We start from the raw sequence: 17,792 nt of genomic DNA on the forward strand, positions 1-17,792 counted from the left end.
ACATGCACCTGTATTAGCCACAAGAAACTACTTAGGTTTGCATAAAGCTCTACTGGCAGAGCCTAAGGTGATTCAGGGGAACAGTGTGTATCCTCTGCCTGTGCTGTACAGCCAACAACTTGGCTACAGACAGGAACAGCAAACATTTTAAGAACTATACTAGTAGCATAATGAAACCCAAGCCACAGGCAGTTGAAAGACTGCCTAAACTTTCTCCCAGAGGAAAGAGACAACAACTGTTTCATAAACTCACTGGACCTTTTTTAGCTTATAAATATATGCTAAAAAAGAACAAAATAAAAAAGGACTTTTAATTTTTACTTGGTAGTAAGGAATGATTATAGTGACTACTTGGTCAAGTCCCAGAAAGAACTGTTTATTTCTTAACTTTCTAGTGTCAATATCTGGAGTGATATTTGTGTGAAATATTAAAGCTCCACTTTGGCTGTTCAACACTAGTATTACAACTGCACCTATCCCTTGTGAAAGGCAGTAATCTATAGCGTTTTTGGTCCCTTTTATTTACAATTGCAAAGCATTTTCCTCAATGTCAACACACCTCCTTGCAAGGGCATTCTGCTGAACTTGCTTTGTCTGGGAACTCATCCTCAAGACAGCTATCAGATTCATACACTCAGCATTAGTAACATGTTCTGGAGTCTTTTCCTAAGAATATCCAAGCACTGAGATTATCCTAAAAAAAAAAAAGTAAGGTTTTCAGGAATGTTAATCATGTCAGTGATATTTAGCCTGGAATATTTTCAGCCCACAATAAAGTAAACCACAGATATATTTATTGCTGTAGCAAAGGATCAATTACATCTTATCTCCAAAAATTAAGATTTCTCAATGTAGACCATCATAATATACATTCTGGGAATCTTCATGGGTAATTAACTCCAAGAAATGCCATTGCTATAACTGATCTCTCTTTAATCAATTTCTCTTATTATGAAGTATAAGTCTCTTACTCTAGTTTTATTTTTGAAAATTCAATAGCTCTTGCCTTCGCAACCTTGCTGCATGCAGCCTTCACTGGAGTAATCTTTCCCTGAACACTGTGGGAGAGCAGGGCCAGGCACAGGGGCTGGCATGAGAGACACTGACAAGCCCTGGGCCATGCTGCTCCTCATGGAAGTGTCCTTGGCAGCACATCTCTTGTAATCAGCACCCCAGCAGGACATGGTACTCAATATGCAGTAACAAAACAGCAGTCTCTAAATGCCTGGTATGCCCAGCTAAGAGGCATGATACATATACAAATATAACCACAGCAAAACTGTAGAGATGTTATCTGTATGTGTGCTGAATCTGAAGTGAAGCAAGCATCACATGTCCAAAGTACACAAAACTACAAGGAAAGATCTTAAAAAAGTGTCAAAAGCCATCAGCTGTTAGTTTTCCTGGAATTCTCAGAACAAGATGTTCTTTCCTATTCATTATTGCACACATTGCCACAGCAGACTTTTAAAAGACTGATCAATATAGAAACTCAGTACTACAGACTGTTGCTAGGGCAGATTCAAGAATATCACCAGGATAACCTAAACTCATAGAAAGGAAGAGAACAAATTGCATTTAGAACCAGGTCAGTCATTTCCATCTCCTCTTTACACCAAAACTACTCTTCATACATCCCTGAGACCTTGGGCTGCTCTAGAGAGACTGTACTCCCACCTTTTATTTTGGGTTTCTTTTGGTTGAATTTTTTGTCCTGTTGCTAGTCAAATTTGACTGGAGACATGCACTTGTTTTGACTGTAAAAATATTTCATATTTCTCCGCATCTCATAGAAATTACTAAAAACAATCACCTTTTCGAACATGGATGGATCTTCCCAAATCGACTTTTCTGCACATCTTGGATGTACTGGGAAAAAAAACTCTTAATGCAAGACAGATTTCTCTTCAGATGCTTCCCTTGCCATTTCTGTAGCTCTCTGCATTCTTCCTGAAGTTTAGAACACAATTCTAGGGGCTGTTTTCCAGTAATATACCTTTTAACAACATCTGCAGCAGTAGCACCACTTTCCTACAGAAACTCAATGATTCCCTGCTTGCACATCTTAGAATTGTTACCCTTATTAATCACTGTCTTGCAAAATTAATTTGCATGCCATGGCTTTGACACTGTATTTGTCTCCCACAAATATTTCCAACTCAGTGCTTTCTAGGAACAGACTTCATCAGATCAGCCTGACCAATTCAGTGAACTTGTGGATATAAAATTTGCAAAACTGATGCAGTTTTGTTTGGTTTTTTGGGTTTTGGTTGGTTAGGGTTTTAGGTTTGGGGTTTTTTGGCATTTGTTTTGGGGTATTTTGGTTTTTGCCTGTTTTTCTTTTATGTTTTGAATTGTTTGTCTGTTTTCTTTTGCCAGGAGGTGGGAGGGTGGGTTGGTTGGTTGGGGAGGGTAGATATAAGAAAGTTCCAAACAGTTGTTTTCTTCAACAGAAGCTGACCCATCTCACTTGAAACAATGAAAAATGGACCAGCAAGTGACTCTGATGACCAGGCTGAAGAGTTATTCTCTACCATCTTGATTTCTAAGTGAGCAGATTTTGTTTCTTGAAACAGGGAGAGCCATGTCAGGAGTTCATTGAACAACTGAACAACTTCTTCCTCCTCTTTGGTCATACACCCTCACTACACAGCCTCTGAAGACAATCTGCCTGGAGGGTGAAAACCCTTCAAAACTGTTTCTCACTTAGTCCACTAATTTTTCTCATTTTTTCATGCATACAAGCTGATATCTAGGGTCTCTCTTGGGGCTATGAGAAATGAGCTCAAGTTCTCTTTTTGCTGGGTCCCTTATGCTGGGTGAGTGCCTTCAGCCTGAAGCTAATGAAAAGGCAACAAATAATATAGGGAGTTCAATAATCTCCACAGCATCATCATGACAAGTCTAATTCTGTTTTGACAGACTTGAGTGACAGCTCTGTCACTGGTGCCAAGAAGATCAAACTGAATGATGATTCAGATGAGTCAAATTTGTTGAATTTATTTATAAATATAAAATATAGCAGCTGCCTCTTGAATTTCCACAAGAAGTGAATGTTCTACTTCTCATGAAATTTTAGGCTTGGTCTTTAAAGCTGGGTGCATGTTGCTCAATTCAAAAACAGAGAGGCAGCATGAAAAAAATCAGTTGTCCAAACTGAGCCGATGTCTAACATAAGTCTGTCACCTGGACTCCTGATACACAGTGAAGAGAACAGGCTCCTTCAGGATCTATAGCCCAAATGCCTAAGAATGTTGGGTAGGCATTTTTTTGCTGAATATTCTGGAATTCAGAAGCTGCTACATACAGAAGTAAAAGAAAAAAATATGACATGGAAACAATCCTGCTGAAAATTTACCTTTCAAAGAGACTAAAATCAGAAGACTTTAAAAGTGCTCTGAGTAATCAGAGTGTAGAGAATAATGAAGAGGAGGGAGTTTAAGGCAAGCTAGTATAGCTGAGGCTGAACTTCAGAGACAGATCGCCTACTTAAGATTACAGCACACAACACGTTCCAGTGACTTTCTGACATTTCATCTATCTTACTGTATGAGCTGCTTCCAGATCTATCCTTCTAAAACTCCCACTTCTGTCTCTACTTGTCTTTCACTTCCCTCCCCATTTGATGCATTCAAAGTTCTCCAGAGTGTTTCAGGAGACAAAAGCCACCTGAGCAACTGACTGACATACTGGTTATCTGGATTTTAATATCAAAATACGGCAGTTCTTTGCATTAGTGCATTTCTGATCAGATTTTTTTTTATCTCAGATCCACTTGCATATGCCAAACTTTCCTGGTAATATACTGAAAAGAATATAGATGTTTTATTTTGTTGAAGCTGTGAAATGCATTATTACCTCAAAGTCTTATGCAAACTGCTTCTAATAACAACACCACTACATTAAAATATATGACTAGAACTACAGATTTTAGGTGGTACCCATTAACATCATGGCTCCTCCCTGGAATGAGAAGGACTTCCCTTCATGCCCTAACTATGCTGATATTTATTGATACTTTTTACTTTATACTACAGGAAAAGACAAAAAAAAGATTATGTCTGCCTACTAAAAGAGATATACCTCTGATGGTATATAGTCTTGGTTGTTGGGGGGAAGTAAAGAAGAACTCTTGCAACCTCTCTGTCTCACTCTGGATTCAGGTAACATTCTCTAGATTTTGCTGCTTAGACTGCTGAAACCAGCACAATTGATCACTACTGAATGATCTGCTTCTGTATCTAAAGCATGTTAGACTTCTGTTTTCTTCATGGAAAGTAGGATACAAGTCCTGTACAAAACCTTGTTTATTTGTTGATACCCATAACAATCCCCATAATTTTCAGGAAGATTTTCAGCATCCTATTTCCTAGGATATATACTAAACTGCTTCAGTTTTCAGAGTGCATTGATCACAGTTCTGTAGATTTTTTCGTGGGCTCCCTATCTCAGTAGGTTTTAATATATAACATTGATTCCCATTTCAAAGGCTGCTTTTAGGTATAAGGGGCTATTTCCCCAAGGACTGACAATGCTTCCCCAAGACAGTTTAAAAAATACACTCCATACTTGTAACTAGGTTTTTATATTGCACTCATGGATATTGGAACTCTAGAGAAGTTCCTCTGCTATAATCTGCATCCACAGAACCTGGAACAGTCCACTATAAATTTAGATTTAACTGGAAAAAGACAAGAAATTCAGTCTCATCTGGCTTCTGCTGGCACAGAAGAGACTTGATAACTACATTTCCACTAAACTCCTTCAGCATCTTCACTCAGATTTTCCCCAAGAAGATAGCAAGAATCAGCTAAAAGCAGCGATTTTTGTCATAAAATAAAACCTGTAGAAAAGTGGATATTTATAAAATGCTTATAGCCAATCTTATAACAAAAATCAATATATTTATATTACTTCCTACAAAGTTTCATCAGGCTAGAAGGCAGATTTTTTTTTTTTTTTTGTATTTTCTAACTACCACACAAGGTATAGCTCATAATTAAATTCTCAAACTGGTCTCTGCCATCATTAAATCTATAGAATTTTAAACTGCTAAAGCATTTTATTCCTGCTATGAATTCTCACACATGCCTGAGCAATGGGTAAGAAGTAGGGAGGGAGATTTCTGACCATCAGAGATATGATTAATTGAACAAATGGCACCAATTATGTTATGTCTGTCTTTAATCTAACCTAACACACATGAAACTTGTATACAGCAAAATTCCCAATACCTGCTTCAGCCAAGAGAACTCTGATATATCTGAAGAATGAAGTTTTCCTTGCTGTAGACAAAATGAATATGCTTGTTTAGGCTATAAAGGTGAGAAAGAATGAAAAGATGGACTAGGTTACACATTCCCAGTGCCTGAGAAAAAAAAAGCTCAGCACTGCACTGCATAACCTGGCAGAGAGTTTTCCCTGATAAAAATAGGAATGCTTTTGATGTGGTAGAGGTATTCTTGGGTTTCTTCAATTTATGTGTCTTTAAATCCTTTCCAGAGTTAGTCTATATTGAAATAGCTTCACAAAGAGCTACAAATGTCAAACATTCTTAATATATTATCATCATTATAAGATTAAAACCTCTGTATTTTATATAGTCAACTATATAGTCAAGATGCTAAGATCTCTGGATAAGATGCTGTCTGGATAACAGAAAAGAATATGAGAAAACTGAGGTTAAAGATCAGATTAATTCTGGGAAGTAGTGTGAAGAACTGAAATGTGTCAACCATGTCTGAGAAAATACAGCAAAAACAAGCCTGGAGAATATTTTTGCATAGTCTGAAGTTTTAGTGCCTCAATCACATCATATTTTTTCCAAAACATCCAGACACAAGTAACTTAGGGAAACTAAAGACAATTTAGGAAATGCCCCAAGTTGAGAAGAGTTAGACACCAGGAGACTGCCCAGAGGAAGCACCACTCAGAATCATAGAATATCCTGAGTTGGAAGGGACTCACAAGGATAATTGAAATCCAACTCTTGGTCCTGCACAAAAATTCCAACATGTGCCTGAGAGCATTATCCAAATGCTTTGTGAACTCTGGCAGGCTTAGTGCTGTGACTTCTTCCCTGAGGAGCCTGTGCCAGTCTTCTCCTACTTCTTCCTATTGCAGAGGGGAAAATGGGCCTGATTCTGAAGTTCAAAATAACCAAATACAAATACATGCAGGTTACTGGCATTTGAAGTGATGCACTGCTTTCCCTGCAGCCAGAGTAAGCCATGTAAGGCTGGCTGTTAAAGGCACCCTCAAGTGCTTTTCTAGAAAACAGAACTGGGATCCTGCCAGCTGTTGAACCTGCAAATGGAACACTCAGATGATACCTGCTGCTCCCTATCTGTGGAGGGCACTAGTAAAGCTCATTGTGGAAAGGAAGTCATAAATACCCTTTCAAATTTACAGCGTGTGGCAAAAGATGGCACTCTTGAACTGAAACTGTTAGAATAAATATTGTCCTCTGCATCAGGGCTAAGTGGTTATGAATTACCTGCTAAAAGTGCACTTAGAGCAGACCTGTCACAGTCCTGTCTCTAACCATGAGCACAGCAAGGGCAATGGAAAAGGGCTTCCCAACCCAACATTCCTTAAAATGTCAGCTTAATCCTGCCCAAGATTCCAGCTCCCACCCTCCTGGGGATGCCAGCAGCATCCCTGCTCCTGCTCAGAAGGTGGCAGGCACCCTGAGGGACTGCAGCCAGTGAAAGCACGTAGGGGTAAGCTACCCTTCAGAGCAAAGGCTTTGGGAACTTCAGGATTGCCAGGAATACATCTAGGCATTGATGCCATGCCCTACAGCTAGGAAAACTATTCAAAACAATGTAAGTAGCAGGCCACTGCACAGTAGCCAACATATTCATTCCATCAAAAACAAATTAGAGTTTTTATGTTTGAGTAGCATAAATCAACTGAAGCGTGCAAGAGAACTCAAGCTAAATTAGAGGGAAATAATATGTTACTTCAAACAAAATAAATTTCTCAGACTTCCAGTAAAACCTGAACTATGCACGCTACAATTGGAAATTTTATTTACCCTCAAACATTTTCAAAACCAGGACTTTTTCTTAAATGACAAAACATAAAACTTTGTGTCATTCGGATAATAAATGCAAGTGAAAGCAAGAGAAAACACGTGAAATTTATAAGTGAAAACATATTTCAATTGAAAGCAATATACTTGACTACAAGTACTGAATAATTATGTGGAAGATATTACAGTAAAATATACCCAGGGATAGTTAAACAATTCACTCCAATACCTTGCATGATATGAAAAGTTTATTTTCTTACCACTATAAAGTATGGTATCTCAAATATAAGCACTTAAGTACTTTCTTTACATACCTGTATCACTTATAGAAACAAAACAATTATTTTTGCCTTAAAAATTAAGGCCTACATTTTACTACGTAGAACAGTAGTTTAGGATTTTTTTCCCCATAAGTCAAGTGTAGCTATTCATATACACTTAATTTAATAATACATTTAATCTAATTTTCTATGCAGATGTGGGAAAATAAAACAATATGTTTGAACAGATTGCTACCAAGTTTCCTACAGTTTTTCCTGCAGCATTACAGTTCGCACAAAACAGCTTTGACCTATGTACCCTAAGAGCAAAAGCAGCTATAAGCTCACCTGGCTTCTATTCAAAGTTTTTAAAAAGGAATATTTCTTCCCTTTTCAAAATACTCTTACCTCTTCCTTTGTCTTTTTTGATATGACCCTTAGCCAGTCTCCAATCATGCTGAGGACAGCTGCAAAGTAAGCAAGGCCAACAAGGATCCAGAACCACACCACTGGCTTATAAAAATCTAGGTATTCAATATCTGATCCCCCTGAAAAACAAGACAGGAAAAATTAATTCACACTTAATATCTATAGGTGCAAAGATGTTTTTAAATTAATTTTCCTAGAAAAAAAATTAAGTTTCTTACACATTCTGTATTTTTACCTATGCAAAATATTTTTTTGAATTTGAACAAATTATATAAATTAGTTCACTTTTAAAAGTAATGTCTGGAGTTGGCAAATTTTAGACAAAGATTGTTAAAAAATAATAGTAATTATTGAATGAACACAAACTGTTTCAACTTCTGATAGACTATCATTTAAGATAGAGGTCACTGAAGACAGCTTGAATGAAATTACTTGCCACCTGCTCCAAAAAATGACGCAGTACCAGAGTTTTAAGTATTGTTCCAAAGAATGCAATGTGTTCATATCCTGAGAAATCTGTTTTTGCAAGAACCTTAAAACATCTCAATACTTATATAAAACCTTTAGCCTCAGTAAAGAAGTAGCACCTGCATTAACAAGTGCGCCTGGTGAGTAGGCAAACATTATCATCTCCATTGTGCAGAAGGAAACCAGAGTGCAAGGACTTGAGTTGAACTGATCATACCCTTGCCAAAAAAAAAAAAAAAGTGGATAAAAGAAGCCTGCTGAAAGCAAATTTTTGAAACCCACGGCCATAAGCACTAGTCACTTCTTTTCAGTGTTAAAGTATAAAAAAATATAAATTTCAGAGGTGCCAGTAATAGAGCTTTCAGGTATAATACAGCTATAAGGAACAGATGTCTTATTTCCACACAAAAATAAGTTATGTTCATCCAGAGCTCTTGACAACACCAAATTACTCACATTTCACATCTTGCCATGCAATAAAACAGAAGCCATAAACTTGTAATTCAGCTGTGTTACAAAAAATAAAACCAGACTTCTAGTTTGGGCTGCTGCAAGAAGTTTGATGTGTGTATCTGCCCATAATTGAAGAGACTCTACAGCAAAACCTTCTCAGGCACATTAAACTAGCCTGTACAGGTACATAATACTTTGTTTTATGTATCTGCATCCTATACTGAAATAAATCAAAGGAAAATTGGCCCCAAAATATCAAGCACCTTGTTACAGTACTGAGATTGACTCTCATAGAGAATAATGTTTTTATTTAGCTTTATTATCAGTGAGATTGCATGCAAATAACAAAGAATTCTACTGATGGCTAGCTTTGTATGGAACTCCTCCCAGACAAATTTTATTTTCATGCCAACCACACCTTTTCATTAAAAACAAAACAAAACAAAACAAAACAAAACAAAACAAAAAACATTGAGCTGCAATGGTTTGCTCAGCTATCCAAGCAATGAATCCACATTGTGAAAGTGGATATCCTTTGATGCCTTTGTAGTCCCAAGCAGAGGTAGAAGGCAGGTCTCTGTTTGGAACAGAAGACATTCAGCCACCAAAGGGGCTGTGTTTGTCACAGCACAAGACAAACAAAACACCAAATCATTTGTTAGCAACATCCATCTCATGTCAATCTAGTAAAATAGTATTTTAGGGATGATTCACCCAAAATTTGTTCTAATTCAAGAAATGGCTGATGACCTCTATGTCTTTGCTATAGTGATGGGCCACTCTTTGTGGTTCATCCTCTTCTTCAGGTATTCATAAAATGCACAAGGAAGTATCATAGAAAGCGTCCACATGGTTGGTTTTTAATTTTTGGCATATTATGTTTATAAACTGAAACTGGAACCTACCTCTACCAGTCTGCAGGAAGAACTTCCTTCACAGTTTATAATTATTTTATTTACAGCAAAGTTAATCACCGGAGGAGTTGAACGTATTCATGTTCAACCAAGTTTTCTGTGCTGTCTGGCCAGGAGATGGCTCCATCTAACCATGCCCAAAGAAGCTCAGCTCTCCTGAAGCTAAAGGGACAACAGGTATCCAAAGAAATACTCTAGGATAAGACTTCAAAGCTAGAACCTTTATTAGTTGTTGAGCTTTTGAATTTCAAGGACTCCTTGGATCATTTTGCAATTTAATCAAATCTCAAGGGAGAGAGAGAGACACACCTGAGGATGTTTGTCCTGACACAACTCTCTCTTGTGATGCTCAAACTGCCATAATGAAATTACCTGGGAATGCCATTAAACAGGATTTCATAGAGAAATGTGATCACAACTGAACTGTACTGAATATAAACTACAAAAATTCATTAACGACCAAATTCACTTAAATGGGTATGAATGCATTTGGGTATGAGTATGCACAGCTAAATGTACTTGTACTGAAGTATATGAGATAATCTAATGACTTTATGGGCAACATTGTAAAAAGCATATCAATATGATACACTATCATGTTTCTTTTGCAAAGCAAATTGGATCATGCAGCCCTCTGGGAAGTAAAATGCTGAGAAGGCAGAAGATGAAGTTGGTTTCTTGTTTGGCAAACCCAGTTTTGTGAACTGAGGGACAAAGCTTTTCCCAGCTTTCTTCAGCCTCTACCCAAAATAGGTTAAAACCACAATGAAGAAGAAATCTAGCCATCTCCCTGCCATAATCTGCTACCATGAGCAGCCACAATTTATTGCCAAGATGTTTTCTGGTAAAATTTGATCTAAAGTTGCTTGAAGACTCTGAGAAATCAAAGTTTTCCCATCCATCATCATCATAGGCCATTGTATTGCTGCTGCCATCATTCTTACATCTGCCAAATAAATTTTATTTGGGATTTTCAGCACTTTGGAAAACATAAGTTGTTGCATGGCCCAAACATATTCCTTATTAAGGTCAAGAACCGTTTCAGTGAAGAAAGGCATTAGTGAATATCTCAGGCATGCTTTAGAACAGATTCTGGTTCTCAGGCAAAAGATATGGCTTACAAATATATCTTTTTTACTTACTTATTTATGTAAAACAAGCCCTTTGAAAGTAAATAATTGTCTTCATTGTTGCCACTCTTTTTTCTCATTCTTTCTACAGTAACTGGCTCAAAATAGAAATATGTAATTATTTCTATAAAGTTGGTTGGCTTTGCATTTTTACTTCAAAATTAGAAGGAAAGAATAGAAAGTGCTGTCAACATTGAGTATCTTAATTCCATACCAGCAAAAATTTCTGGGTTATTCAAAAGTTGGCACTGCAAACAAGGAAATGTCTACAATTTTTCATCAGCAGTAAAAATTACTCTGGATATAGAAAAATTATATAATCCAGTTTTAATTGCAGAATAACAAGTAGCTGTCCACCATCCCTGTTGTGACAAACCTAACAAACACATTTAATCTAGAAATGCAATTCATCCCACTCCAAAGAAATATGGAGGATCAGCCCTGCAGCTTGAAAGCAATTACCTCTGAGGACTGCAATAAAAAAGGGGGGGACAGAGAAAGACTAGCTCGTGTGGCAATGTGGAAATGCAGAATGCTGGGGCCAAGATAGTATTGCACTGTCAGAGATGGAATGTAAGTAGCCCAGAGAAGCTACTTGATGCCACTCAGTGGAAAATGGAAAGCTACTTCAGAAAACAAAGCACAGATCTAAAACAATCCTCACATGCTGTCCTGCACAGACATCCAGCAAGTCAGTGCTCCATCTTCAGCTTAAAGCACAGCTCACAGCAGAGAGCCCCTATTATGGACACTGAGTCCTGAGGGGGCAAAGAGCTCTTCCAAATATCATGAAAGGACTCAGAGTCTGTGGGAGGGCACAGAGCTCTCCTCCAGGATGCTGGACACACCTCTGTCTCAGCATGACAGCGATTTCTCTCTGCTGGTGCATGGTATCACACAGTGACAGCAGATCAACTGAGCTGCTATGACCACCAGTCAAGTGCCCCAGTTGGGTGACATTAAATGAGACTAAAATATCTCATTTCTCTACAAACTGGGTCTCAGGCCAAGCAAGACAGTGCAGAGCTAGGTATGTGTATCACAGTGGTGATATATCAGAGTTGATTACAGAATGAAATAGTGAAAAAGCATTAAGTTAAAAATCAGGGTTTAAACATGGAAAGTAAACCAACCAAAAAAAAAAAAACTCCCACAAAAGTAACAAGAGTTAGAGTACATTTTTAAAGTAACACTTTCAGAATTCTGTGATCCGGTTTAGCAAAACAGTTGAGACAACCTTACATCATCATAATGCCCCACTGTGAAACAGACTACTGATATGCTATTTATATTATTGCCTTCTACTTAATTTAGTCAAGTTTTGGATGTGTCACCTTATTTAGGTTTGAAACCTGTTAGAGTAGTGCCATTAGAAATATTTGAATATACTTTCCAAACTGCTCTGCAAGTTAAAGAATTTATCTGTACATGTGAACAATATATTTTCAATTAGACAGATACTTTCATGTGCCTCAGTGCTAGCCTTAGTACCCAGAAATATATTTCATTGTACTGAAATCATGACACATTCAACGTGAGATTTATTTTTCATAAGATATTAATAGTTTTGGTTGGGTTTTTGTCTGTCATGTTAAAGTCAATGTTTTCTCTTGAAAACAAGAAAAAGGATGTTTGACTATGTCCTGATATTCATAAGGCTTTGCAGGCTGTAGCACAGTCTTTCTTCTTTTTTTGCAAAAAGCTACAATAATCTTTCTTCAAATTAAAAAAAAAAAAATTCCCTCCCTCCAAAGAAAATTAAACCATTCCAAAAATTGGAAAAATCAAGTAATTTCATAAGACAGAGAAGCAGTTAATTTTTTTGGAATACTGTTCATATACTTTCTTGGATATGAATTACAAGGGCTTTTCAGCTTTTCCTTCCTTGCATCCACCAGGAGTGATCAGTCTATTATGTTTTCCTTAAGGCTTCTCTTGCTGATGGAAACCCTGGCTAAAATTTCCACAGGCTCCAAATAACACCTTAGTCTCTGACTAACAAAGGGAACATTTTCTCACTCTCCTTTCTGCGAATAGAGTACATGGTCTGCAGGACAAAAAAGAAAGTTCTAAAAAAAATCCTGGAGAACTAAAAGAATTTCTAATATGACAGCCTGCACTACATTCAATGATACCATTACATTCCTGAATCCCATGTTCAGCTACTGGCTCCCTTTTGGTATAGTATTGAGTAGCACTGTTCTTTACCTCCTAAAGTTCTTCAGGGCTTCTTTACAGCTCTTACTTGCAGTGGCAGCAGAAAGCAGCAAGTTTCATGTTAGTGAAAAATGATGAGTATTTCAGAAATTTTTCCCTACACACCATCACATATGTTAACACAACCATGGGATTATGTGGGGCTTGTAAAATTACAGTTTTTTCTCTGAGATGGCAGTTCCCAGAAAAAAAAGATCTGAAAGTTTTCAAATATATCGGGATTTGAGGGTTTTGAGGGAACTTTATGGGTCAAAACTGACACACTTATTATCATGTGGGCCTCCGGAGTGCTAAAAGAATTACCAGTTTTACTTTTATTGCGAGAGGTACACTTTGATACAATTACATATCAGAGCATCACTGCCCATTATTATGCTTTAAGTTGGAATATAATGCTAAGTGGAAGAAGGTAATTTTCACTGTAAGTATTATTTAAGGAAAGAAGTCAGAAAAATGAGTAAATTAATGCCAGTGTGAGGAGTTTTTTCGAAATGTGCTGCATCTAGGCACCAAACAGACTGAAGCATCATTCTGTCTGCTGGTTTTTGCCTCACCATGGCAAACCAGAACCAAGACTAGCACACTCTAGAACCACAATATTCTATCATGACCACCTCTTTTACATTCTTATACAGAATTACAGGTCTTAACTCTTCATGTTTCTCCCTTGTTTGTGACACCCAGCTTTCCTAAACTGCAAGGAGAGTTCTCCAGACAAAGCCTACCACAAAAATGTCAGTGGCCCTTAGTGTCAGCTCTGTAGTTATGACTTACTTAAAAGAGAAACAAGCAATCAAAAAACTCATGAAGAAAAGGTCCTAATTTGTTGGGCTGCAAAAAATTCTGTATACTTCCTCAAAATTAATAAGAAAGCCTGGCTCTTAGGACAAATTCTATCAGCTCTATTGAGAATTGCAATGTCAGTTTCCTTCAAATAATTTTGTACCTACATACACACCAATGACTGAAAACTTCCACAATGCAAAGCTCAATCAATTAATACCTTACCTACTTTTCAAATTTTTTATTTAACCAGTCAATTATGTACTTCAAAGAAAACAAATGGACATTTTCAAAAAATCCTTCAAGTCACTGGCCAAAACGAGAGTATTTTAGTTCACCCAAAGATGATGATATTATCAACTTCATCCCTGTCAGAATATAGTCCCATGGGAATGTTAACCTCCCAGTTGTGATGGAGACAGCCATTTAACCCTGTTCTCTTGAGCATTGTCTCTGCAAGTACAAATCCCACTGCCCCTTTAAGTCAATAACATATTGCAGTTCAAATACAAGTCTTATGCATGTTGCTCAAAGAAACTAGAAAACATCTCTGATGCTTTGAAATAATGGACGTACAGTAGGATTTTAAATTAAATAAGGAACATCTTTCAAGTGAAACATGAAAGGCCATCAGCTATAGAACAATATAATTCAAGGACATTCTGTAGAAAGAGAAAGTGTTTCCTGGTAGAATTAAAAAGCAGACGATGTAGGAAAAAAATCATGATATCAAATGGTCTACAAATAAAAAAGTCTATGGAAATTTATAATGGGAGTAATGATGAATGTACTCAGTGTTCTAGCTAGAGCCAAGTGGGCCATTTCACATAATGCTTTACAGTAAATATAACCAGGCCTTTATACACTATCATTTTTATTCCCTGTCATACCCTGCCACGTACCCTTCAGGAATGAAAGTCTAAAGCACCGAGATTCTTGACTTAGAAACAACATAATTTTTTTTTTTTTTTTTTTATGCTAGTTGTTATCTGACCAGAATCACAAATTCTGAAGACAAAATGAAAAAAAGGAAAAGAATACGGTAAAGAAAATGGAAAGGCAGAAGTCAAGACACATACAAAGATTTTTGGAAACATCACAAATAACTATGTTAAAGTCAAAAGAAATTTGATTTGCTATTTTACAGCTCAGTTCTACAATTTACAGGAATCTTTGGCAAGTTTGCAACTAAAATGAAGGCTGCCTGAGTAGCTTAGTATCTTCAACAACTAAATTTACCCCCATTTTACGCATATAATGTACAAATATGTCAAGCAGTTCTAACACTTTAGATGTCCTTGTTGGACCTCACCAACCTGAAAAACTTCTGCCAGTGACAAGACCCTTTACTGCCATCAAGGCAAAACTTCAGACATATTTACAAGAGGAGTTACCCAACCTGAGAACCTCAGCTTGGCACACTTGGACTTACACAACAGCCATGGGCACAGACAGGACACAGAAGGAGCCAAGAGCATGTGAGTGTCTACTAAAAACACTTCCCTCCAGCAGAGCCTCTCACTGAGATACACCGGCGCAAAAGGCCTTGTCAGCCACCTCTGCCTTGCACAGAGTTCAGGGGTGGGAGAGAGGCATTTCATCAGAGAGATGATGGTTCTGTACCAGCAGAAGCATCAGATCAGGCCAAGTCTCAGGTTTGGAGCACAAAGCTCTGAGTTCCTCATCCTCACCTCTATATATCATTGATTCAGATCAATGTGCTTTCTCAGCACAGACAGCATATACTTACTCAAATTAAGAAATGAACTAACACCCCTGACATCTTTTCAAGAAAAAAGTTGACACAGAGAACTGGCCCAGACTTTGTTTTTAGCTCAGTATATCAAAGTTATTTACAACTAATTCAGCCTAATGGAACCATAAAAATTGGACATGTTATCTACGGGTTGTGCTAAAACTTGTCCCGACATTGCAAAAAGCACATGGGCAAATGTGTACTGACAAAGAGTCACAGAATAGGATGCAGCAGATCCTACAGAATACAGACATTTCAATGGCAGAAAGAGAGCTCTGGAATATTTTGAAAGTAAGGGATGCACAGAAAACTTATATCACTTCATAGGGTGAGGCATTTTAAACAAGTCCAGCTGAAAAGATGTATTCAAAATAAAATCATCTATTAGTGCTTACACTTTGTCACCTGTAAGAAAAATAAAACAAGACCCTTACCTAAATGATACTCTACTTAATTTTTAATAGGATAAGAAGAGAAAAAAACAGTAGGCTCCATGGAGAAATGCTCCATGAATTTCACTGTCCCACCTCCTGTCTCTACACTGTCACATCAACCAAAATGAGGACAGCCCCATCACACAAATGATGAAAGATAAAACTGGGAGAAAGGCACCACAAGAGATACATCTGTCCCAAAATTAAGAAAAAAAATGCAGAATAAATATCCCTGTGCAAAACATTATAAGACAAAGAGTTATGAAAAAAAGCTTACCTGCAACATAGTCACCAAATCCAATGGTAGTTAAAGTGATAACCACGAAGTAAATTGCATCTAATGTGTTCCAGCCTTCTATGTGCTTAAATATAACTGCAGGAAGAGCAACAAACAGCACGCAGCCAAACAGTATGAATATTATTGTTGAAATGATGCGAATCTTTGTCTGACTCACATTCCATTTCTGGAGAGGGAAGGGGAAAGAGAGGAAACCCATTGTTAATAAAACTGCACCAGTGCACATCAGCACCCATCACCCCCCAGTGTGCACTACACAGCTCTAGAGGACACTGCATTACAATTCTCAAACAAACAGGAAAATTCAAGCAGGATTTTATTCTGAAAAGGGTTTCAAAGCAAGCATGACTATCCTAGGAAACATTTGCCAGCAGTAAATGCAGAGCAGAGCTGGACTCTTTATGGGTGAGCAGCATGTATAGCATTCAGTAATACTAACAGCTGATGATGTAAAAGTTTTGAGGACTGTCTAGATATTCAAGTGAGTTACAAGTAGTGCATGCACCTGCAATTTCTCTTATTTCATACATCCACAAATAACCAACTAAATAAGGTGAATTTTAATCATGCAGTTCTCTGCAATCAAATAATCAGGTAAACCAAATCCTACAAAACAGAGCTGGAAGGGATGTAAGAGAGCCAAACCTGCCCAAGGACAAAACAAACCCACCTAAGCCACTGCAGATACATGACTGGCCAGGCAACATGTGGTCATGCTCTGGTCATCTGATAATTTTTCCTAATGCTTAATCTACATCTCAGCTCCTTCTGTTTAAGTGTATTATTTATGGTCTGAACCAAGACAAACACAGAAATTGTTTATTTTCTCTTTCCAGCAAACTTTCACAGGTGCTCTCTTTCATGTTACATGTTCTTTAAACCAAATAAATTTATTTCCTCCTCTTCCCCTTCCTATTTTTCTTGCAATCCCTTGGCACTAGCAGACTAGCCCATGTTTCATTAAGTGTTGTACTCAAAAGTAGATATGAAAAAACAGCACAAAATGGAATGGAATGAGCCTTTCTTATGCTTTGCCTATTTTCCATGGCAGTATAACATTAAGCCATGTTAGCAGGTTAACTTCTAGAGTCCACAGAACATTTCCATAAAATTGCACCTAGACAGCTGTTTCCTGACATGTAGCTGCATATTTTATTATTCCTTCATATATTACTTTGAATTTGTCCTGCTTAAATTTAATCCTATCTAGTCAGACTGCTTTTCAAAAAAATTAAGATCATTTTGATCCTCCAAGTTTTAGTTGTCTCCCCAGCTTGAGACCATCTGCAGATCTAATGAACCATGTCATTTAGCTGTTGTGTATGCTATTAACATTTTTTCCTAAACTGCACTAAAGCTAGAACAGACCCCTGCAAAATTCCATTTTGCATGCCCAGCCAATTTGACATTTGCCATCCATCTAATGCATGTCGGTTCAACCTAAAAGAAGGGATTGTACAACAAATTTCCACAGAAAACGACTAAAAATGAAATCATGTTGTTCACAATAGATGTTTTCTTGTTTTTATGTTTCAGTGGGAACTGTGTTTACAGTCAGCATGACCAAGGTCATGCTTTTGTAACCCAAATCAGAGTAATAGCTCGTGTTATGGC

At 37.4% G+C, this 17,792-nt stretch overlaps 1 protein-coding gene across 1 annotated transcript in view; it reads right to left on the reverse strand.

Annotated features, from left to right (window-relative positions):
• Window positions 1-17,792, reverse strand: part of KCNK2 (potassium two pore domain channel subfamily K member 2) — a 77,014-nt gene that overhangs the window by 8,604 nt on the left and 50,618 nt on the right. Inside the window, exons 5-6 of the mRNA XM_053974147.1 lie at window positions 16,158-16,344; window positions 7,705-7,844 (exon numbers count right to left, since the gene is read on the reverse strand). Of these exons, the coding sequence (XP_053830122.1) occupies window positions 7,705-7,844; window positions 16,158-16,344 (327 nt within the window). The remainder of the gene's footprint in view (window positions 1-7,704; window positions 7,845-16,157; window positions 16,345-17,792) is intronic.

Source organism: Vidua macroura, chromosome 3, assembly GCF_024509145.1.
Source record: "Vidua macroura isolate BioBank_ID:100142 chromosome 3, ASM2450914v1, whole genome shotgun sequence".
In the NCBI taxonomy this organism is placed as follows: Eukaryota; Metazoa; Chordata; class Aves; order Passeriformes; family Viduidae; genus Vidua; species Vidua macroura.